Raw genomic sequence first — 24,000 nt, 5'->3', positions numbered from 1 at the left:
TGTTTTCAAAAACAGCGCTATTTTTAAATGAGACTTCCTCGCGATTTTGATCGGAATAATCAGTTACAAGCAATCATTTTCAATAAGGAGAAAATAGTTTGTATATTTTCAATTTCTTTCAGTTTCATTCAATCATCTCTCTTTTTAGGAAAGGAGTCGTGGGAGCAAAGTATCTTCCACTGAAAGTCGCTTTCGATGAAGAAAATAAGCGACTGCACCCTGAACCCACAAAGAACGCAAAATGGATCACTGTATGCGGAGCTGAAGATCAACATTGTAAATGTCTCAAGAATTAGGATCAAATCTCTCTGAAAGAAGTCAATCTAAAAACACTTCAACTTCAACAAATTTCGTACCTAACAATATGATAGTTTATTTCATCTTCAAAAATACATTTTACTCGGCACGAAAAGCTGATGAAGCGTCGGCAGTTTATTGGCGATATCAAACACGCGTAAAAATTAGAGCTATTTTACAATAACGGTTTTTTCTAAGTCCTCGTATAACACCTTGTAAAACACCACATTTTTATATAGCAAAGTATATTTAAATTCTCTATATTCTTTGTCATCGACCTTGACAATGCAACCTCTCTATTCATAGGGAAGAAATATAACCCTATGAGTAATTAACTAATTATGTATAAGGCGCTTGGTGGCTACTTTTCTGGTCGCAATGATCTCGTTGCGACATTGGCATTTATCGTCCTCAGCTCCACAGACTTCAATCTATTGAGTATTCTTTTCAGGCTCAGGGTGAAGTCTTTTGGTTTTGTGATTAAATTTGATTCTAAGAGGCAAATACTTTGCATTAACCACACCTTTCCTGTGACATGAAAATAAAGAACATTATTTTAAAAATTAGTGAAAAAAAATGAATTGAACTACATTTTCCAGTAAGAAGTCTATCTCTAAGAAAAGCATTCTTTCATTGAAGCCCTGTTTGAAAACAATTAATCAAATGATGAATAATAAACAGCTGTGACTTGTACCTTGAAACGTTGACTTTGAGCATTCGGGAAATTCTTAAGTCGTTGCTATTTCCAAAGGCGTAATGCTTTTAGGACTCTATTTCAACTTCACTCGGCTTTTTGCCAAAACCTCCATACACAATCTTCGAGAAAAAAAGGGAGCCATGCATCAATTGACTGGCAGGAAGGGAAAAATGTTTTGCTTGCTAAGAAAGTAATGAACAAACCAATTAGAAATCAGGGCAGAGGATTTCGTCGTGTCACCATATGACAATAAAATTTACCATAATCCCCTGAGGTTCTGTAATATCCTTATGGTAACCCCTCCTTCCCCCCCCCCCCACCCCACCTCTCGTCGTTAGCAGGTAATTGCTAGTCAATATTATATAGTACGCCCTTTTGTACCCTGTTAGCGACGGCTGATAGCCCCTCCCTTCCCCTCTAAAATCCATGTGATCCTAAACCCCCCCTTAGGCGATAAATAGTGGCTGGTCCACAAATAATTTATGAAATAAGATGCAGGATGGCTATAGGTGGGAATAGAATAATAAAAATATACATGAATTAAAACACAAGAAGAAAAAAGAAAGAAAGGGAGGAAAAGAATTAGTAAACAGGTTGAACGGATAAATACGTAACTGGATTGCTTCCCCGTTTATAATGACACGGATGAAATAGGAAATTCCCCAAGCTGTCTTCAATAAGCTTGTTATGCTTGACACAATGTCCCTGTACCACGTGCGGATGGGCTCCAATGATTATATCCACGCCGAGAGACAGCAAGTGTTTGTTGATATCAATCTGGTAGGGGAGTGGTCTTAATTTTGTTTCCATTCCATAATGCATGAATACAACTATGATGTCACCTCTGGCTTTTAAAAAAAAATATAACCCAAACGTTTCAAATTAAAATCAAAATGAATGAGCGTTTAGCTCTTTTCCCAGAAAAAGCGACATATTTGTATGTTCGAAAAGTCGTACTAGACTACACTGAAAAGTTCCCACATGTTGCAGAAACATTTGAAACATAATAAACACAATAGCTTATATTGGGAACAAAATTGTGTTCATAAATATTTTTCTTTGGAAATTCTCTGTTCATCGAGACTTAATCGGAATAGAAAGCGGGCGCAGACAAATATCCAAGTGCATTTTCGAGCCAAAAGGGAGGCTATTGTTTATATAACTTTTGGGGGGGGGGTGGGGGGGGGAAGAAACATAAGAATATTACAGAACCTCATACACCTAATTCCAATATGGCCGACAACACTTGTACGCGACTGGGCCAAATCATGAAGTCGAGGTTACTCAGGAAACATCTTGGAGAGCAAGTTGCTATAATTTGATATATCGTGTGAAAACATCGTCTTTATCTTTACTATTTTACTATATATCTACATATTATCGACATGCCTACAAGCTGTTGTGTTCCTCAATGTAACCAACAGGGTTTTACAACGCCAACAGGGGAAAAAGCGGGAAAGGGTTACCATAAGGATATTACAGAACCTCAGAGGGAGTCAGGTAAATTTTATCGTGGTATGGTGATACGACAAAATCCTCCGACCCTCCCCGGGGAGGGCAGGGTCGGATCCCTGATTTCTAATTGGTTTCTTCATTACTTTCTTAGCAAGAAAAACATTTTTCCGTTCCTGTCAGTCAATTGATGTATTTCTCCCTTTTTTTCTCGAAGATTGTGTATGGAGGTTTTGGCGAAAAGCCGAGTGAAGTTAAAATTGAGTCTTACGAGCATTACGCCTTTGGAACTAGCAACGACTTAAGAATTTCCCAGATACTCAAAATCAACGTTTCAAGGTACAAGTCACAGCTGTTTATTATTCATCATTTGATTAATTGTTTTCAAACAGGGCTTCAATGAAAGAAATGCTTTCTTAGAGATAGACTTCTTGCTATAAAATGTAGCTCAATTAATGAAAGGAGAGAGGTTGCATTGTCAAGGTCGATGACAAAGAACATAGAGAACTTAACTATACTTTATAAAATAAAAAAAAGGGGTGTTTTACAAGGTGTTTAACGAGGACTTAGGAAAAACTATTATTGTAAAATAGCTCTAATTATTTACGCGTGTTTGATATAGCTAGTAAACTGCCGACACTTCATCAGCTTTTCGCACCATGTAAAATGTATTTTTGAAGATGAAATAAAATATCATATTGTTAGGTAAGAAATTTGTTTTAAATACTATTTAGAAGTTGAAGTGTTTTTAGATTGACTTCTTTCAGAGAGATTTGATCCTAATTCTTGAGACATTTATAGTGTTGATCTTCAGCTCCGCATACAGTGATCCATTTTGCGTTCTTTGTGGGTTCAGGGTGCAGTCGCTTATTTTCTTCATCGAAAGCGACTTTCAGTGGAAGATACTTTGCTCCCACGACTCCTTTCCTATAAAGAGAGATGATTGAATGAAACTGAAAGAAATTGAAAATATACAAACTATTTTCTCCTTATTGAAAATGATTGCTTGTAACTGATTATTCCGATCAAAATCGCGAGAAAGTCTCATTTAAAAATATCGCTGTTTTTGAAAACACGCTGTTTCAGTGAGATGTACAAAGACATCCAGAGAACTGCTGTCTCATATTCCATCTCAGCTATTGTTCCAGATCCATTTGCCAGTTTTCATCAAAAGAATATCAACTATTCATATTCTCTCGTTTTCAGATAATTTTTTTTCTTTGTATGATATCTTTATTACCTTTATATTTTTCTGTATCACCAAAAAATAAGTTTGTTCTGTACATGTATTCACGAATTTGACACTCGATTAAAAAAAAAAAGCCCTGTTATACTACTTAAAAGTAAGTTTTGGCACTTTTTTAACTGAAACGACCCTATTAACCAAAACGTTATTTGTTTCCTTCGGACCCAAAATACTCAAATAATGTCCGATCAACGATTGATGATTCTTTTCACTGCCTATAGCTGACAACAGTTAACAGACATAGACTGCTTAAGTGAAACATCCAAAGAACTTCTTTGACACTCGAATAACAGTCATATCCGCCTTTCAATAATGACCAACCATTCACCTTTTTCATAACTATCTCACTCTTCCTGTATCACTCTTTAATCCCTACACGTATTCTTCAGATTTCTCTTCATGGACAAAGGTATCATAGCAGCTAACATTAATGCATCTTTCAGATGCCAAACCACCGCTTTCTTTTTGTTTAAGTTGATGCTTGAAGATGAAAAATTTGATTGTGGTTTAAAGAAGCCCTGGAAAATAAGATGCAAAGTGGTACTATACCTTGAAACGGTGACTTTAAGCATCCGGGATAGTTTCAACGCGTCGCGGTTCCCAAGGACAAAGTGCTCATACTTCTTAATTAATTGTTTATTGGGTTTCTCGCCAAACATTCCGTAAACGTTCTGAAAAACAAATTGAACATGGATATAGAAACTTGGAAGTACCGTCAGAGGATTAAGTCAAGCCTGCAAAAACAAACTAAGTAGGAGCGAAGAAAATAAACGATAAACATACAAGTACAAAAAAGAAAAAAAAAACAAAAAAATTGAAGAAAACGGAAAAAGGGAAGTATGAAAAAAAGGGAAATGAACGCGAGGAAATGATAAATTATGTATGATGTTGAAAGAGTAATTTTCTTTGGAATATAGCAGTAGGTAGAGGTAAAACGTATCTCTTCAAATATTTATCCCAAAAGCGAGTTTAAAACCTTTCACCTTGCTTACTACATCTTTGCATGAAAAAAGCCCCTTTCTATATTGCCGATCTGAGCAGTATCCTCGAAGCTAGTTTGCCAAATATGAACTTAGTATGGCCTGGCTTGCCGAAGAATTCCCTTCCTTTCATTTGGATGTTCGGTGTTAAATAGGAACGTCCGACTTTCGAATCATTACACGAGACGTTTAATATTTTTTTCTTTTCCCATACTCGAGAAAGACTGAAATATTTTGGGGAGAGGTCGTAAGGATCGGGCATGGCGAGGTGTTTACGTCGTGTCAACCACCCAAATATTTTCCCACTCGGTCTTTCCATTCAGTCAATAGGTACTTGTAGTCACTGGTTGAACCATATGAATGCGTTACCGGATCAACAGCACTTGGTGGTTGGTTAGTATGAAAAAGAAAATTCCCCAAGCTGATGACCTCCAATGATCATATCCACCCCAAAAGACATCAGGTGTTTGTTTATGTGCTTTTGGGAGGAGACCATAGTGCATGAAAGCGACTATAATGTCAACTTTGGCCTATGGAAGTAAAACAAAAAACAAAAAAAAAAATGAGGTATAGCATAACTATACAATACGCGTGTTATAGAATGACTAGAAGGATAGATTCTTATTGTATTCAAATAAAAGATGATGATATGAAATGCACAGAAATCAAGTTAAAACTCGAAGTGGATTATGAATAAACTGTTTCGGGGAGCAGGGATGGCGCAGTATGGTGAAGATTGTCACACTGACTTGAGTTTGTCTTTGGTTTTCACCCTGATCCGAGGGCTTTTCTCTAGGTCCTCCGGTTTTCCTTCCTCCACAATATCAACATTCTAAATTCCAATTCGACAAGGAAACAGTGGACAAGAAAGCTACCTCGTGGAATGTCCACTGCTATATCTCATTATTATTATTATTATTATTATTATTATTATTATTATTATTATCATCATTATCGATGTTATCATTATTACTATGTTTCTAGCTGCACAGGTTAAATTTGCAAGCCAACCAAAGATCATCTCGTTCCTAATACGTGGCTACCTTAGTTCGGCCAGGTTGGTAACAACGTCCAACTAGTAACTATAGGCGCAGGTTCTATCACGCAGAAGATGGCATTTTCTCCTTGTTTACAGTTTTTCACAATTTGAATAACAACTCATTCTTTACCTAAATGCTACGTTAAGCTGGCTTAAGAAGAAAATTCTGTCATTTATAATTCTAAGCCTTTTCCCTTCTACGTACAAAAAGATGAATAAATTATTTCTTAACTTTCAGTTAGTGTAGTTTTCAGTTGAGTTTCGGATTACTAAAACCAAAGGTATCACAACAGTCAATATGAGCGATGTTCAACATCATTATTACCTAACGAGAACACAAAGTATAAACAGGTAACCTGCATGAAACGCAGGTAAATGCTGATAACGAAATCATGATTGGTTTAAGTTGAGTCTCGTCGGTTAAAAGGAGGCGCAAATTTTCTGGACCAATCACAAAGCGAAGTAAAGCAAAACCAGAGTAATCCTGGATCAGTTTCGACACTCAATTAAAAACTACCCTGATAATCATAAAGCTATTAAATTTGAGTAAAACCTTCTTTAGCCTCCTGATGTCTCTAGTAGCGATATCATCGTGATAAATGGCGGGACCCGAGTTGAACAACTTCCTCATTTCGCTGCAGTTTTTCTTTGTGGAGGGTATTGCACAATAACCGAGGAATGCTATAGTGATTCTGTCTCTTTTAATAATGAGAGGTTCCTAAAAAATGACAACAAAAATATTGATATCAGCTTAAAACTGGTTTAAGATGTATCTGTTAAGATCTAACAGGAGTAAATGTAACGTTAACAGCGGGAGATACTGATGTATGGAATTTAATATGGGCTTGTTTATATTGAGGTGGAGGACCCTTGGTAGGTCAGATGACCTGTCTGTTCATATATATAACCTCTTATTTTATCTTGATCATGTTTACATAGTAACTGGAGAAACCCGCTTAGCCGGATTACCCGGTCTGCTGGGGAAGGTAACCCTGTCAAAGGCATTCCCAATTTTCCTCAAACTTCTCAAGATTCAGTAACCCACCTAGCCAAGGTTGCGTTCACGTTACATTTGCAAGCGCGCTAACAACCTCTCCCTGGCCTCAATGTGTACTGGCCCTAAGAGTACCCAAATGTTGCAAATAAGCTACAGTACACCTGTCTAAATTGATAAATTGTGAATCGCCCGTTAAGCCGACCGACAGTTATGACACCTTCCTAAACCCTGTCGGGTAAATAATAATTACATGGTTACACAGTATACGTCTCGTTGGAAAGATTTGCAGTACTCTTCTAGACGCTCCCTTGCTGTTCACAAATCCATTGGGTTATTAATAATATCCAGGTCACACGATATTTATTCAGCATTGAAAGCTTAGCAAAAATGTCTAAAATGTTAAACACATGTAACATAGTTGTATTAGTTTGAGATTAAATCTCCATGCTTTCGCTAAATATTCTTTCATCTCGTTTCCAGGAAAACGGGGTTTAAAACAATTCGTTAGTGTACCTGAGAGGAGTCATATTTTCCCAAACTTATTCCAAAATACTTTATACCCGTCTTTTCCAGGACTTCAGTGGTAAAATTGGCTCCTACACCGCCTAAATCGTTCAAGTGATTGTTGGCAATAGTCACGACATCAAATCCTGCAAGCCTGCGTGGAGGATCCAAGAGTATAACTATCGGGTATGTGCAATATATACCCTGCTATTAGGCTTGAAAACTTCTCATTGCAAACGAATAATTCAGACTAGGTCCTCACTTCTGAGATGGCTGAAGACGGTGCTAAAATAATATTTCGCAAGTAACTTTCATATTCTTCCATGTTATGAAATTCTTTTATCGTATTAACGAAATTTGTTTCTATATTTTTTTAAAATTCAGTTTGGGATTTACTTAATTAGTATTGATCAGATTCACTTCAGGACAAGCAATAGGCGGGCGGAATCAATGTATTTGCACCTGTTTATTTATTAATTTTTTGATGTCGTTTGTTTTGTTTTATTTTTTTACGATAATGATCTCAGATCAGTCTTAGATTCAAATGTTATTTTGAACATAGAATCATTTCTTCACGCTGTTACTCATCTCGAGATTGTCGTAGAACAGACGATATGAAAAGAATCGATACTGAATGTGAAGGCGATCCTGGCAGTGATGAACACTACTTAAGCAGTAGTGAAAATAAGGCGAACAGAAATTTCAAATACCGAAAATAAATTTTCAAATCCCGCACAGGCCTTATTTTCACCACTTCTTAAGTAGTGTAAAAACCGCAGCTCACATATATGATTTTCATATAATTTTATTCACAGTCTTTGAATGTTATTAAAAATGAATAAAGGGGGTAAATTTCTAAAGAAACTGCGCTGCTTTGTCTGTGGCAGGATATAACAAGATGATTTGGTTTGATCGACTGAGTTGACGATGTTAATTGGCCACTGTAAAGAGTTTGTAAAGCTTACGTTTCGAGCGTCGTCAGAGGGAATAACTAAGAACTTATGCTCGTCAGCCTTAGACTCTCTTTATATCGTTGAACGGTTTACTTACGGCACAAATGGGTTGGATGTTGGTTTAATGCAGCTTGAACGAAAAGAGGAGCTCAAATGCATTACCCCACACTTTCATAGTAGAATGAAATTACAAAATTCTGCACCCTCTAAAGGAAAACTCCACTGTAGAACAAATCGTCCTTAAATTATAAAAAAAACAAACTTTGGAGATAAACTCTGTTGACATAAAAAAGGTACGGGTTCTATTTAAGCTGGAATTTTGGATGATGTGCCCTTATAGGACATAAAAGAATTATTCAGTGTCTGATGATAAAAGTGGCAGCCGTGTTACGAGAAATTCAAATATCATTTTGTTTGTATTCCTTTCTAGTTTTCTTACTTTCCCATATGTTCTTGTTTCACAAATTTTTCCTAGAATCTTCGTAACACAAGAAATTTTCCATGCAGTTTAACGGAAGCTTGTTCTGACAGTGGAGGCCTTTTTAAAAACGATTTCTTCCTTGTGTAAATTTAAACTTTACCAGTTTCCGTTATGATTTTCACCTGAGCGCTGATGCAGCTTTAGGAATGGCATATAGCAAAACTGATTTTCTCCCTCGGTAAAGGTGATTAAGAACATGTTGGTTGGCAAATGGCGACTCCAAATTACCCACTGAAATGTCCGCCTCTCTGATGAATGGAGCCACGTCATTGAAAGTTTCATTGTACGTATGTTACTTGTGGTCAACATAGTATTTGATGGGGCCAGCAAAGGAAATATCTCCCACGAACAGTAATATAACTTCACCTAAAATGTTCAAAGGAGGCAAATAGGTTGATATTACAATAAATATAATAATAACATTCAGTTTCGAGATTTCTTTCGCGTGATTGTTGATAATGGCGACGCCCAAATCAACTATCAAGCATGTAGATTCAGATTTTCGAGATTTCGTACTATTTTTAAAATGTATTGTGTTATTCCTAGAAACCTGTCATAATATGAATGAAGAGAAATAATAAAAACAAAAAAGGAAACCCCCGTGAAATAGCGGATGACAGTCAATCTACTTACTTTGCTCACCAGGAGATACCATAAAATCTTTTTCTCACTTCGGTCGTGGAATATATAGCGAGTGTTGTTGCTAATCGTATCATTCGTTAAGGAACGATCGGTAGATTCATAAAAAAATCATATTGTAATTTCATCAAAATCATGTGTAGACAAAAAAAAAAAAAAAAAAAAACGGTGTTTGTGAAGCTAAACCCTGAGTTGTCATTGTCATTCACGTAACACCCTGAAATCGCTATGAAAAGGTTTTGCTGTGGAAATATGATGAACCTAAAAATCTAACTTAAGAAGAAAATCTATTTTAAAAAAGTAAGATATCATTATGAGCAACCCTACGAGCAACGAACAAGATTTCTTTTAGAGCGCTTTGCTTTTGGAATGTGTAGTTTTCACCCCATTGGAAGTTTCAGCCATCTTTCCGAGTTTGCCTCGTGAAATAAAGCGAGTTTACCAGAGGAGTTAGGTGAAACATCGGCGAAAGTTGTCAGGCACAACTTTCGATCAGTCAACGGACCAGTCAAAGGAGCTATTTACATCAAAACGGAAATAAATTATGCAAATCTTAATTGCGGGAGAAAGTCGGAAATAGACTTAGCTGTGAACTGTTTCTGATTGTTTGGTTCCTATCTTACGTCAAGAAAAGAGAGCAATGACGGGATAAAATTACGATTTATGATTACTTTCCAATTCACAGTTGAAAACTGGAATATTTTCTTCTTGGTGATTAACGTTTGATGGCATTTTCGGTTTTTGACTACCTGTCCGTACAGGTGACTGACACCTGCCGTTTTCTTTACAAGTACCTGTTATCGCATGTTAAACTTTTAGCTAGCACAGGACGAAATTGCAAGAATCCGTAAACGGAAACGTGGCAGAAACGTGTTAAACCGTTCCGGAAACACGACGGATAACCTGTGTTTCCGTTACCGGTTTCGTGACGTTTTCTCGCGTTTCCGTTGCTGCGTATACAACGGAACCGGACCACTTTTACGTAAACATAACGGAAACATGGAGTTGCATGTTTCCGCCACGTTTCCGTTTACGGATTCTTGCAATTTCGTCCTGTGTAGTCATCCAGTTGGATAATTTCGCCCGAGTGACTCCAGCTCCTTAGAATACGGTCGCCCCACATATTTTCACCAACCGGAACATTGCTATCTGACATCGCTAAGCCTTCCACTAAAATAGCGGCTAAAAAAATTAGCTCTAATGCGACCGTTTCCCTCCGTTGCTTGGAACCTTTACGCGGGTTATACCTTGCAGGTGTCTGGTTGTTCTCTCTTGATGATATTTTACCTGATGAACCAAAACCAGGGGCAGACCCTTTGACATATTTTGCTCGGTTCTTGCTTCGGTTTTTAGAGTTCTTTTTCCGTGAGAGCGAGGTGGAAGCCTGTTGGCTAGTTGCTAACTGGTGAAAATCAACACAGTCAATGTTGATGCATCCAATGTCACATTTCCAAAAGCTGTCCATCACATCCAGTGGTAAAATCTCGAAATCCCGAATCTCTTCCTCGTCAAGACTGTAGTGTAATTCTTCACAGAAAACGGGGACTACTGCTCGATCAGCGTCAGAAGTACGGACTACCGTTATAGCGAACAACATTTTACATTTCCGGCCTGATTTTAAAATAATCGTGTCATGAATATTGTAGTCATCTTTTTGGCGATCTCCTTACCAAGTGTAGTTATCGGGAATAAAGGTAAGACACACGGACATAATTTTAGTAACCAAACTCTAAAAACGTGCTCCTGACCAACAATTTAGTATTCGGACTAAACATTAATTGTAATTCCAAATAATTCAGTTATTACTAAATTTATTTAACGCACAATGGAAGTCTTTCAGAAAAATGTTTACTCGCCCATGAATCACCAAACCATGGATTGACATAGAATCGATAACTCTGATGAATCGCACCCTTTCTAAAACAGACCGAGCGCTCATCTCGACCAAAATCGATCTTCACCGGATATCAGTCAAATAATTTCTGTAACTATACCCTAGACATAGTACAAAGCCTTGTTCTTAACGCGTACAAATTCAAATTTCCCTTGAAGCCTTTTAGGGTTTCACTCTTGTCTTATTAGTATCGATAAGCGGCCTTAATAAGGCTAAGCATTTTTTTGTCCTTTCTTATTTGCAGAGCATGTATCCTTGATTTTCGTGGGAGATATTTATTTCGCTGGCCCGGTCAAATATTACGTGGAGCGTAAGCGTTACACATACAATGACTCTTTCAATGAAGTGGCTCCATATATCAGAGATGCTGATATATCTGTGTGTAATTTGGAATCTCCATTCGTCAACGGAGATGTTTATACCCACATGTTCAGAGGTGAAAAGACAGTTTTACTCAGTGCTAACAAGGATGCTGCATCATCGCTGAGGTATACGAGATGAATTTACCATAAATCCCTCGCCGGACGACGCTTATAGAAATATTTTTAAGTAAGAGACCAGTATTTACATCAAGAGAGGATCAAATTACTCTCTCTTGTCATTGTTTTCAGGGGAAACGGGGAACAAATCAGTCGTCGCCAACAAAGTATAGGAAAGGGTGGCCATTCATAAGAATATTATAGAGCCTCATGATGGATCAGATAAATTTTATCGTGACACAAGCTAATTAGAATTGTTGAAAGTAATCTGATATTAAATTGGCTTCACTTCACTTTATCGTATTAATTGTTGGTGTGGGAAACCGTCTCTACTTGCTATATCAGTCGCGAGTTGTATATTAACGTTTTACCGCGCTTCTTGTTATTAATACCGTTTTTATTGGCTCCTTGCTCTATCAACCTTTGTAATGTGGTTATTATAGCTTTGTTACAATATCGCTGACAGTGCCCAAGAAAAATATGAAGCAAATCCTGCGTTCTAATTGGCTATCTCAGCGGGAAAGATTTGCCCATCTTTCTTTTGTTGTGTTTTATAGACCTCGACTTCCTCTCGGTTCATAATAACGCAAAAAAAGAACTCAGTCAATTTCCAGCCATCTTGACCTCACGCATATATCGACGCGTAATGGAGGGTCTCAATGGGGTGATAGCTTTTACGATTACGGTTAACCCAAAATGACACAAAATTACTCACTGGAAAAATGAAACATTTTTGTGGTTATTTTCTTTTTACCAGCTATTTGGGGAGTTATAAAAGACTCGATAGTAACGTCGTCCGTGTCGTATAACTCCACCAGTATTCTGCTATAATCGGTTCAGAGGGACGAATTTCACGACTGTGACAGCTTGTTTATTTTTTAAAATTTTGCTCAATAACACCTACCCCTAATAAAAGTTCTCACATTAAAAAAAAAAAAAATCATACCGTTTTGACTAAAGTTGTAGTTAAGTCAGTTTACAACTGTTCTTAAGTGCACGTAGTCTTGACAGTTTGTTCGTCCTGTAGTTTTGCAGGATTTAATGCTGTAACTCTCGCCAATAATCATTTAAACGATTTTGGAGCCGAAGGAGCCAATTTTACTGCGGAAGTACTTAAAGCGACAGGAATACCATACTTTGGGATAAGTTTTGGCGACTATCTTTCCTCTCAGGTACATAGAAAATAACTGGCTTTAAATTTCTGTCTGTTACACCATATTCTTCTTGTCAGTCTGAAAACTCGAATCATACAGTTTAAGATTATCCTATCCACTATCTACCCCTAGAAACTCGTATTGGCAACTTTTCACGTAACTTGTTGATTGGTTTCAATTTTCCATTTCTTTAGGAACCACTCATTATGAAAAGGAAAGGAATCACTTTTGGATTTCTCGGTTACTGCGACATGCGATCGCCTCTTAAGAATTGCTCTCAAATGAGAATGTTGTTTACTTCTGGTCCTGCCATTTATCGAGATGACGTTGCCACAAGGGACGTTAACAAGTTAAAGGTTTTAACCGCAGTGCTAAAGATAAACTTAACATAAATAATTCCAGCTTTTAAGATGTTCTCACCAGTCCAATTTGTGGTTATCTAGAACTTAGAACTCTACCATAAATGGTGATTTATTAATCGACGAAGTCAAAATGATTTGATTTCCATTTTTTCCATAATGACTCAAGTAAGTTTGTGTGCGGGTTAATTTTGGCGGTGCATTAGCCTCGAAAAATACATCTCAAGTAGCTATTCGCGAGGACCTTTCTGGTAAGCGGGAGGCTAAAATTATATAAACAATAGCTTCCTTTTAGCTCGAAAATGCACTCGGGTATTTGTCCGCGCCTGCTATCTATTCCGAGTAAGTCTCGATGAACAGATAATGTCCAAAGAAAAATATTTAAGGACACATTTTCGCTCCAAATATAAGCTATTCTGTTTATTATGTTTCAAATGTTTCTGCAACGTGTGGGAACTTTTCAGTGTAGTACAGTACGACTTTTCGAACATTCAAATATGTCGCTTTTCTGGGAAAAGAGTTAAACGCTCATTCATTTTGATTTAAATTTGAAACGAATGCTTTCATCATAGTAGACGTAAGGTTTCAGAATTGGGGAATGTTACTTAGGGTATATCCTCAGATGTTTCCCAGTTTTATCCGGGGTATATTCGATCATGTGATGCGTTTAGATCAGTCACGTGCGAGCAAAACTATTTGATGGATTATAAAAACCTACAATTTCAACATCGCTACTCTATTTTTTTCAAAGGCTAAAGTTGACATCATAGTTGTATTCATGCATTATGGAATGGAAACGGGATTAAGACCACTCCCCTACCAGATTGATATCAACAAACACTTGCTGTCTCTCGGCGTGGATATAATCATTGGAGCCCATCCGCACGTGGTACAGGGACATTGTGTCAAACATAACAAGCTTATTGAAGACAGCTTGGGGAATTTCCTATTTCATCCGTGTCCTTATAGACGGGGAAGCAATCCAGTTACGTATTTATCCGTTCAACCTGTTTACTAATTCTTTTCCTCCCTTTCTTTCTTTTTTCTTCTTGTGTTTTAATTCATGTATATTTTTATTATTCTATTCCCACCTATAGCCATCCTGCATCTTATTTCATAAATTATTTGTGGACCAGCTACTATTTATCACCTAAGGGGGAGGTTTAGGATCACATGGATTTTAGAGGGGAAGGGAGGGGCTATCAGCCGTCGCTAACAGAGTACAAAAGGGCGTACTACATAACATTGACTAGCAATTACCTGCTAACGACGAGAGGTGGGGAGGGGGTTACCATAAGGATATTACAGAATCTCAGGGGCCTCTGGTAAATTTTATTGTGATATGGTGACACGAAAAAATCCTCCGACCCTCCCCTCCCTGGGGAGGGTCGGAAGGTCGGATCCCTGATTTCTAATTGGTTTGTTCATTACTTTCTTAGCAAGCAAAACATTTTTCCCTTCCTGCCCGTCAATTGATGCATTGCTCCCTTTTTTTCTCGAAGATTGTGTATGGAGGTTTTGGCAAAAAGCCGAGTGAAGTTGATATTGAGTCCTACGAGCATTACGCCTTTGGAAATAGCAACGACTTAAGAATTTCCCGGATGCTCAAAGTCAACGTTTCTAGGTACAAGTCACAGCTGTTTATTATTCATCATTTAATTAATTGTTTTCAAACAGGGCTTCAATAAAATAATTGTTTTCCTAAGAAATAGACTTCTTACCGGAAAATGTGGCTCAATTCATTTTTTTTTTCACTAATTTTAAAATAATGTCCTTTATTTTCATGTCGTAGGAAAGGTGTGGTTAATGCAAAGTATTTGCCTCTTAGAGTCAAATTTAATCACAAAACCAAAAGACTTCACCCTGAGCCTGAAAAGAATGCTCAATGGATTGAAGTCTGTGGAGCTGAGGACGATAAATGCCAATGTCGCAACGAGATCATTGCGACCAGAAAAGTAGCTAGCAAGCGCCTTATATATAATTAGTTAATTACTCATAGGGTTATATTTCTTCCCTATGAAAGGAGAGAGGTTGCATTGTCAAGGTCGATGACAAAGAACATAGAGAATTTAACTATACTTTATTACATAAAATGTGGTGTTTTACAAGGTGTTATACGAGGACTTAGAAAAAACCATTATTGTAAAATAGCTCTAATTATTTACGCGTGTTTGATATAGCTAGTAAACTGCCGACACTTCATCAGCTTTTCGCACCATGTAAAATGTATTTTTGAAGATGAAATAAAATATCATATTGTTAGGTAAGAAATTTGTTTTAAATACTATTTAGAAGTCTAAGTGTTTTTAGATTGACTTCTTTCAGAGAGATTTGATCCTAATTCTTGAGACATTTACAGTGTTGATCTTCAGCTCCGCATACAGTGATCCATTTTGCGTTCTTTGTGGGTTCAGGGTGCAGTCGCTTATTTTCTTCATCGAAAGCGACTTTCAGTGGAAGATACTTTGCTCCCACGACTCCTTTCCTATAAAGAGAGATGATTGAATGAAACTGAAAGAAATTGAAAATATACAAACTATTTTCTCCTTATTGAAAATGATTGCTTGTAACTGATTATTCCGATCAAAATCGCTAGAAAGTCTCATTTAAAAATATCGCTGTTTTTGAAAACTCTCTGTTTCAGTTAGATGTACAAAGACATCCAGAGTACTGCTGTCTCATATGACATCTCAGCTATTGTTCCAGATCCATTTGCCAGTTTTCATCAAAAGAATATCAACTATTTATATTCTCTCGTTTTCAGACAATTTTTTTTCTTTGTATGATATCTTTATAACCTTTATATTTTTCTGTATCACCAAAAAAAAAGTTTGTTCTGTACATGTATTCACGAATTTGACACTCGATTAAAAAAAAGCCCTGTTATACTACTTAAAAGTAAGTTTTGGCACTTTTTTAACTGAAACGACCCTATTAACCAAAACGTTATTTGTTTCCTTCGGACCCAAAATACTCAAATAATGTCCGATCAATGATTGATGATTCTTTTCACTGCCTATAGCTGACAACAGTTTACAGACTGGTTAAGTGAAACATCCAAAGAACTTCTTTGACACTCGAATGTCAGTCATATCCACCTTTCAATAATGACCAACCATTCACATTTTTCAAAACTATCTCACTCTTCCTGTATCACTCTTTAATCCCTACACGTATTCTTCAGATTTCTCTGCATGGACAAAGGTATCATAGCAGCTAACATTAATGCATCTTTCAGATGCCAAACCACCGCTTTCTTTTTGTTTAAGTTGATGCTTGAAGATGAAAAATTTGATTGTGGTTTAAAGAAGCCCTGGAAAATAAGATGCAAAGTGGTACAATACCTTGAAACGGTGACTTTAAGCATCCGGGATAGTTTCAACGCGTCGCGGTTCCCAAGGACAAAGTGCTCATATTTCTTAATTAATTGTTTATTGGGTTTCTTGCCAAACATTCCGTAAACGTTCTGAAAAACAAATTGAACATGGATATAGAAACTTGGAAGTACCGTCAGAGGATTAAGTCAAGCCTGCAAAAACAAACTAAGTAGGAGCGAGGAAAATAAACGATAAACATACAAGTGCAAAAAAGAAAAAAAAAATTGAAGAAAACGGAAAAAGAGAAGTATGAAAAAAAGGGAAATGAACGCGAGGAAATGATAAATTATGTATGATGTTGAAAGAGTAATTTTCTTTGGAATATAGCAGTAGGTAGAGGTAAAACGTATCTCTTCAAATATTTATCCCAAAAGCGAGTTAAAAACCTTTCACCTTGCTTACTACATCTTTGCATGAAAAAAGCCCCTTTCTATATTGCCGATCTGAGCAGTATCCTCGAAGCTAGTTTGCCAAATATGAACTTAGTATGGCCTGGCTTGCCGAAGAATTCCCTTCCTTTCATTTGGATGTTCGGTGTTAAATAGGAACGTCCGACTTTCGAATCATTACACGAGACGTTTAATATTTTTTTTTCCCATACTCGAGAAAGACTGAAATATTTGGGGAGAGGTCGTAAGGATCGGGCATGGCGAGGTGTTTACGTCGTGTCAACCACCCAAATATTTTCCCACTCGGTCTTTCCATTCAGTCAATAGATACTTGTAGTCACTGGTTGAACCATGTGAATGCGTTACCGGATCAACAGCACTTGGTGGTTGGTTAGTATGAAAAAGAAAATTCCCCAAGCTGTAAGCGATAAGTTTATTATCTCGAAGACAGTGATCCTGAAGAACGTGTGGATGAGCTCCAATGATCATATCCACCCCAAGAGACATCAGGTGTTTGTTTATGTGCTTTTGGGAGGAGACGGGTCCTAAAGTGAGCTCTTCACCATAGTGCATGAAAGCGACTATAATGTCAACTTCGGCCTATGGAAGTAAAACAAAAAACAAAAAACAAAAAATGAGGTAAAGCATAACTATACAATACGCGTGTTATAGAATGACTAGAAGGATAGATTCTTATTGTATTCAAATAAAAGATGATGATATGAAATGCACAGAAATCAAGTTAAAACTCGAAGTGGATTATGAATAAACTGTTTCGGGGAGCAGGGATGGCGCAGTAGGGTGAAGATTGCCACACTGACTTGAGTTTGTCTTTGGTTTTCACCCTGATCCGAGGGCTTTTCTCCAGGTCCTCCGGTTTTCCTTCCTCCACAATATCAACATTCTAAATTCCAATTCGACAAGGAAACAGTGGACAAGAAAGCTACCTCGTGGAATGTCCACTGCTATATCTCATTATTATTATTATTATTATTATTATTATTATTATTATCACCATTATCGATGTTATCATTATTACTATGTTTCTAGCCGCACAGGTTAAATTTGCAAGCCAACCAAAGATCATCTCGTTCCTAATACGTGGCTACCTTAGTTCGGCCAGGTTGGTAACAACGTCCAACTAGTAACTATAGGCGCAGGTTCTATCACGCAGAAGATGGCATTTTCTCCTTGTTTACAGTTTTTCACAATTTGAATAACAACTCATTCTTTACCTAAATGCTACGTTAAGCTGGCTTAAGAAGAAAATTCTGTCATTTATAATTCTAAGCCTTTTCCCTTCTACGTACAAAAAGATAAATAAATTATTTCTTAACTTTCAGTTAGTGTAGTTTTCAGTTGAGTTTCGGATTACTAAAACCAAAGGTATCACAACAGTCAATTTGAGCGATGTTCAACATCATTATTACCTAACGAGAACACAAAGTATAAACAGGTAACCTGCATGAAACGCAGGTAAATGCTGATAACGAAATCATGATTGGTTTAAGTTGAGTCTCGTCGGTTAAAAGGAGGCGCAAATTTTCTGGACCAATCACAAAGTGAAGTAAAACAAAACCAGAGTAATCCTGGATCAGTTTCGACACTCGATTAAAATCTACCCTGATAATCATAAAGCTATTAAACTTGAGTTAAACCTTCTTTAGCCTCCTGATGTCTCTAGTAGCGATATCATCTTGATAAATGGCGGGACCCGAGTTGAACAACTTCCTCATTTCGCTGCAGTTTTTCTTTGTGGAGGGTATTGCACAATAGCCGAGGAATGCTATAGTGATTCTGTCTCTTTTAATAATGAGAGGTTCCTAAAAAATGACAACAAAAATATTGATATCAGCTTAAAACTGGTTTAAGATGTATCTGTTAAGATCTAACAGGAGTAAATGTAACGTTAACAGCGGGAGATACTGCTGTATGGAATTTAATATGGGCTTGTTTATATTGAGGTGGAGGACCCTAGGTAGGTCAGATGACCTGTCTGTTCATATATATAACCTCTTATTTGATCTTGATCATGTTTACATAGTAACTGGAGAAACCCGCCTAGCCGGATTACCCGGTCTGCTGTGGAAGGTAGCCCTGTGAAAGGCATTCCCAATTTTCCTCAAACTTCTCAAGATGCAGTAACCCACCTAGCCAAGGTTGCGTTCACGTTACATTTGCAAGCGCGCTAACAACCTCTCCCTGGCCTCAATGTGTACTGGCCCTAAGAGTACCCAAATGTTGCAAATAAGCTACAGTACACCTGTCTAAATTGATAAATTGTGAATCACCCCTTAAGCCGACCGACAGTTATGACACCTTCCTAAACCCTGTCGGGTAAATAATCATTAACTGTGATGGTTACACAGTATACGTCTCGTTGGAAAGATTTGCAGCACTCTTCTAGACGCTCCCTTGCTGTTCACAAATCCATTGAAAGCTTAGCAAAAATGTCTAAAATGTTAAACACATGTAACATAGTTGTATTAGTTTGATATTAAACGGGGTTTAAAACAATTCGTTAGTGTACCTGAGAGGAGTCATATTTTCCAAAACTTATTCCAAAATACTTTATACCCGTCTTTTCCAGGACTTCAGTGGTAAAATTGGCTCCTACACCGCCTAAATCGTTCAAGTGATTGTTGGCAATAGTCACGACATCAAATCCTGCAAACCTGCGTGGAGGATCCAAGAGTATAACTATCGGGTATGTGCAATATATACCCTGCTATTAGGCTTGAAAACTTCTCATTGCATACGAATAATTCAGACTAGGTCCTCACTTCTGAGATGGCTGAAGACGGTGCTAAAATAATATTTCGCAAGTTACTTTCATATTTTTCCATGTTATGAAATTCTTTTATCGTATTAATGAAATTTGTTTCTATATTTTTTTAAAATTCAGTTTGGGATTTACCTAATTAGTATTGATCAGATTTGCTTCAGGACAAGCAATAGGCGGGCGGAATCAATGTATTTGCACCTGTTTATTTATTAATTTTTTGATGTCGTTTGTTTTGTTTTATTTTTTTACGATAATGATCTCAGATCAGTCTTAGATTCAAATGTTATTTTGAACATAGAATCATTTCTTCACGCTGTTACTCATCTCGAGATTGTCGTAGAACAGACGATATGAAAAGAATCGATACTGATTGTGAAGGCGATCCTGGCAGTGATGAACACTACTTAAGCAGTAGTGAAAATAAGGCGAACAGAAATTTCAAATACCGAAAATAAATTTTCAAATCCCGCACAGGCCTTATTTTCACCACTTCTTAAGTAGTGTAAAAACCGCAGCTCACATATATGATTTTCATATAATTTTATTCACAGTCATTGAATGTTATTAAAAATGAATAAAGGGGGTAAATTTCTAAAGAAACTGCGCTGCTTTGTCTGTGGCAGGATATAACAAGATGATTTGGTTTGATCGACTGAGTTGACGATGTTAATTGGCCACCGTAAAGAGTTTATAAAGCTGACGTTTTGAGCGTTGTCAGAGGGAATAACTAAAAACTTATGCTCGTCAGCTTTAGACTCTCTTTATATCGTTGAACGGTTTACTTACGGCACAAATGGGTTGGATGTTGGTTTAATGCAGCTCGAACGAAAAGAGGAGCTCAAATGCATTATCCCACACTTTCATAGCAGAATGAAATTACAAAATTCTGCACCCTCTAAAGGAAAACTCCACTGTAGAACAAATCGTCCTTAAATTATAAAAAACAAACTTTGGAGATAAACTCTGTTGACATAAAAAAGGTACGGGTTCTATTTAAGCTGGAATTTCATACGCGCCGCCATTTTGGATGATGTGCCCTTATAGGACATAAAAGAATTATTCAGTGTCTGATGATAAAAGTGGCAGCCGTGTTACGAGAAATTCAAATATCATTTTGTTTGTATTCCTTTCTAGGTTTCTTACTTTCCCATATATTCTTGTTTCACAAATTTTTCCTAGAATCTTCGTAGCACAAGAAATTTTCCATGCAGTTTAACGGAAGCTTGTTCTGACAGTGGAGGCCTCTTTAAAAACGATTTCTTCCTTTTGTAAATTTAAACTTTTCCAGTTTCCGTTATGATTTTCACCTGAGTGCTGATGCAGCTTTAGGAATGGCATATAGCAAAACTGGTTTTTTCCCTCGGTAAAGGTGATTAAGAACATGTTGGTTGGCAAATGGCGACTCCAAATTACCCACTGAAATGTCCGCCTCTCTGATGAATGGAGCCACGTCTTTGAAAGTATCATTGTACGTATGGTACTTGTGGTCAACATAGTATTTGATGGGGCCAGCAAAGGAAATATCTCCCACGAACAGTAATGTAACTTCATCTAAAATGTTCAAGGAAGGCAAATACGTTGATATTACAATAAATATAACTTACAATAACATTTGGTTTCGAGATTTCTGTCGCGTGATTGTTGATAATATAGACTAAGGTTTTTTAAAATTTCGTGCTATTTTTAAAATGCATTCTTGTTTATTTTTTCATGATTACCTTTATGATAATAAGTAATGGTAATAGGACTGAGTGGAGTCCATTTCAGTTTGTATCCATACGAGTGATAACAAAATCAATAAATACGTGAATACTTGTAACTATAGAAACCTATTATAATATGAATGAAGAGAAATAACAAAAGCAAAAAAGTTAAACCTCGTCAAAAGCAGATAGTCAGTCCACTCACTTTGCTCATTACGAAAGACTATAAAATCTCTTGTTCGCTTTCGGTCGTAGAAATAATAAGATTGAACCATTCGTTAAGGAACCATGATCAGTAGATTTATAAAGAAGAAGTGATAAATAGAGTACTAAGAAAAATGATAACATCTTAAATGACGACCATCAGCCTTTCTGACTTCTTGTTCAAGGTGACTCGAAATGCTCTCGTTATTTCAACACACCAATTATTTGATGGATCATAGTCATTCCTCAATATTCCTAGAAATTATATTGAAAGAATTTTAAAACGAGTTGGGGACCACCAATTTTGTAAGTGATCTAAAAAGTCATCTTCATGAGCACTTTTTAAAATAAATTTTAAAAATGAATTTATACATAATGTTCGGAGCCAACCGATTTGTGTACAGATTTTGGGCTTCGATTATTATAATCCAAGTTATTTACTAGCCAATTTGAGATCGTACGAGAAACGTTTTGAAACGCTGCCATACATCACGCGAGCAATATGCGAAATAAACCTAGAGTAACAGTTCTTAAGAGCGACCGGTCATATTTCTTCGCTGATCAAAAGAATGGACCGGAACGACTACATAATTTGCTTTATAACATAGCTCGCGTGCTTGCCCTTTATAAGTCCTATTGAGCCACTATGAACAAAATCTTTATTTACGCACGCTCGAGCGTAAATAAGATGACGTGAGCATTTTTTTTTTCAGCTGGCTTCAGATTTTCCTTCCTGTTAAGCTGCAGTGCAGTTTTCCTTCTCTTTGAAATATGGAAGAAACCAGCCAAGAACTGCCCAATTTTTCTATCGGCATTGACCATTTAGGTCCTGATCCAACAAGCAACAAAAATAAAGCTGAAAAAACTTGCAAGTTACGCGTTTCGCGAATTTGTCTTGATAACTTCGGGTCTTTGACTTGTAAAATATTTTTCAGTGATACGTGAGTTCTTTGACTTTGATTTTCTCCATTATCTCCGTAAATTTTGAGCTTTTCGTTCACAGTTATCAGTTAACTGGCTCAAATTTTCTCGCTCAAACCAAAGTATAAAACGTGGTGTGTTTCTGACCAGCAATAGGGACGTTTGTTTACTTTTTTTGTGCGTTGTGAGAATTTTGCACTCTATCACAATAAAAGGCTTCTTCGCGCAGATCCTTGTCGTCGCTCTGTTATGAAAGAATTTGCTCATGCTTTTAGCTGTGCGTATATCGAGTTGTGGATGTACTTGGGAAATTTGGAGAGCAATCGAAAAGCTAGAGCTCTCGGCTGCGCCTCGAGCTTCTCTTACGCATTTTTCGTGCTCTCCAAACTTCCCGCGTGCATCCATAACTCGATGTACGCACGCTAAGCATGAACAAATTCTTTAATAATTAGCTATAATTTGGTCGTGTACAAGAGTTAAAAATTTACGTGTACTTACTCGGTTACTTAAGCCCACTAAATGATGCCATTACAGAAGGCTAAATATCTTCAAAAAAAGATTTTTCACATAAAATTCAGTCCGAAATAGTTTTCTCGCGACCAGTTATGAGAAGTTGGCGTTAAAACCGCGTTTTGCTCAATTATACAGGCACCACTTTTAAACAAATGAGCAAGTTTTCAACTTTAGTAAATCGTTGATTTTGAAGAAAGTAAATGCAGACCGACATTGTAAATGCCAATAGCGTACTAAAAGGATTGTTTGGGCTCTGTATGAATAAATTCGTTCCTATGGATTCATACATACCGCCCGAGAAAGGAAGGATTCTTCTTTCTAATAACATTTAATAGCGGGCGCAGCGTAGTCCCATAATTATACGAAATAGTAGGAACCCATCAGGCTGGAAAAATTTGGACGTGCGACCGTACGACCGACCGTACAAGGTGCTACCTTTAGCATGCGCGGCCAACTGTACCACGGGCACTATCTTAGCCATTACGCAATGGAAGGGTGAGGGAGAAGGTCATGCACAGGCGCGATTGCGCGCGTAACTTGGATACCCCATTAGCGTGCGCCAGGAGACACCGGCAGATGACAATGAAGAGCGCATGCTCGAGTGTCGAGCTTCTGTGTAGCGTACCGCGGGTACACGGCTAGGCATTGCACGAGGGCTTCATGCGGGCTAGTGGATGTGAAGGCGCGTAAGCAAATAATTTGCAACCCGCGTTTTGAGCCCGAAATCAAACCAGTGAGGTTGAAGTTGAACAGTATTTCTCAGCATTTTGCAATATTTAATCAACTCGCAAAGCAACAATACCGGCAGAGCTAAAGCTTTATCAACAGGAGGAAATTGTTATGTTTCAAGTTCGTGGAGAGAGGGTTTTTTACATGAAAATAGGATGAAAAGAAAGAGACTGAGCGACCAAAAAAAACAAGAAGTAAAAGACGTAAA

The 24,000-nt window shown here is 37.3% G+C and overlaps 4 protein-coding genes across 4 annotated transcripts in view; 2 read left to right on the top strand and 2 right to left on the bottom strand.

Annotated features, from left to right (window-relative positions):
• Positions 1 to 800, top strand: part of LOC131768777 (capsule biosynthesis protein CapA-like) — an 8,149-nt gene extending 7,349 nt beyond the window's left edge. Inside the window, exon 7 of the mRNA XM_066173809.1 lies at positions 149 to 800. Within this exon, the coding sequence (XP_066029906.1) occupies positions 149 to 296 (148 nt within the window). The 3' untranslated portion in view covers positions 297 to 800. The remainder of the gene's footprint in view (positions 1 to 148) is intronic.
• Positions 699 to 10,945, bottom strand: LOC131768739 (capsule biosynthesis protein CapA). The gene is given in 8 exon segments (XM_066173808.1): positions 699 to 825; positions 992 to 1,113; positions 1,610 to 1,842; position 6,229; positions 6,265 to 6,429; positions 7,222 to 7,366; positions 8,769 to 9,012; positions 10,573 to 10,945. Coding segments are annotated over 8 exon segments (1,317 nt in total). The 5' UTR covers positions 10,883 to 10,945; the 3' UTR covers positions 699 to 728.
• LOC131768764 (capsule biosynthesis protein CapA-like) lies at positions 10,674 to 15,348 on the top strand. Its single transcript, XM_059084492.2, has 7 exons — positions 10,674 to 10,979; positions 11,424 to 11,667; positions 12,686 to 12,830; positions 13,007 to 13,168; positions 13,923 to 14,156; positions 14,674 to 14,795; positions 14,964 to 15,348. Exons 1-7 carry the CDS (start codon positions 10,919 to 10,921, stop codon positions 15,154 to 15,156), a joined length of 1,161 nt encoding a protein of 386 aa, XP_058940475.2. The 5' UTR covers positions 10,674 to 10,918; the 3' UTR covers positions 15,157 to 15,348.
• LOC131768765 (capsule biosynthesis protein CapA-like) overlaps positions 15,223 to 24,000 on the bottom strand; it is a 15,511-nt gene continuing 6,733 nt past the window's right edge. Inside the window, exons 2-7 of the mRNA XM_059084494.2 lie at positions 21,030 to 21,273; positions 19,468 to 19,612; positions 18,596 to 18,760; positions 17,304 to 17,537; positions 16,516 to 16,637; positions 15,223 to 15,656 (exon numbers count right to left, since the gene is read on the bottom strand). Coding sequence (XP_058940477.2) covers positions 15,509 to 15,656; positions 16,516 to 16,637; positions 17,304 to 17,537; positions 18,596 to 18,760; positions 19,468 to 19,612; positions 21,030 to 21,273 — 1,058 coding nt within the window. The 3' untranslated portion in view covers positions 15,223 to 15,508. The remainder of the gene's footprint in view (positions 15,657 to 16,515; positions 16,638 to 17,303; positions 17,538 to 18,595; positions 18,761 to 19,467; positions 19,613 to 21,029; positions 21,274 to 24,000) is intronic.

The sequence above is a fragment of the Pocillopora verrucosa genome, chromosome 10, assembly GCF_036669915.1.
Source record: "Pocillopora verrucosa isolate sample1 chromosome 10, ASM3666991v2, whole genome shotgun sequence".
Taxonomy (NCBI): domain Eukaryota; kingdom Metazoa; phylum Cnidaria; class Anthozoa; order Scleractinia; family Pocilloporidae; genus Pocillopora; species Pocillopora verrucosa.
Note: the sequence above shows the minus strand (reverse complement) of the source record. Positions and strands in the feature narration are given on the sequence as shown.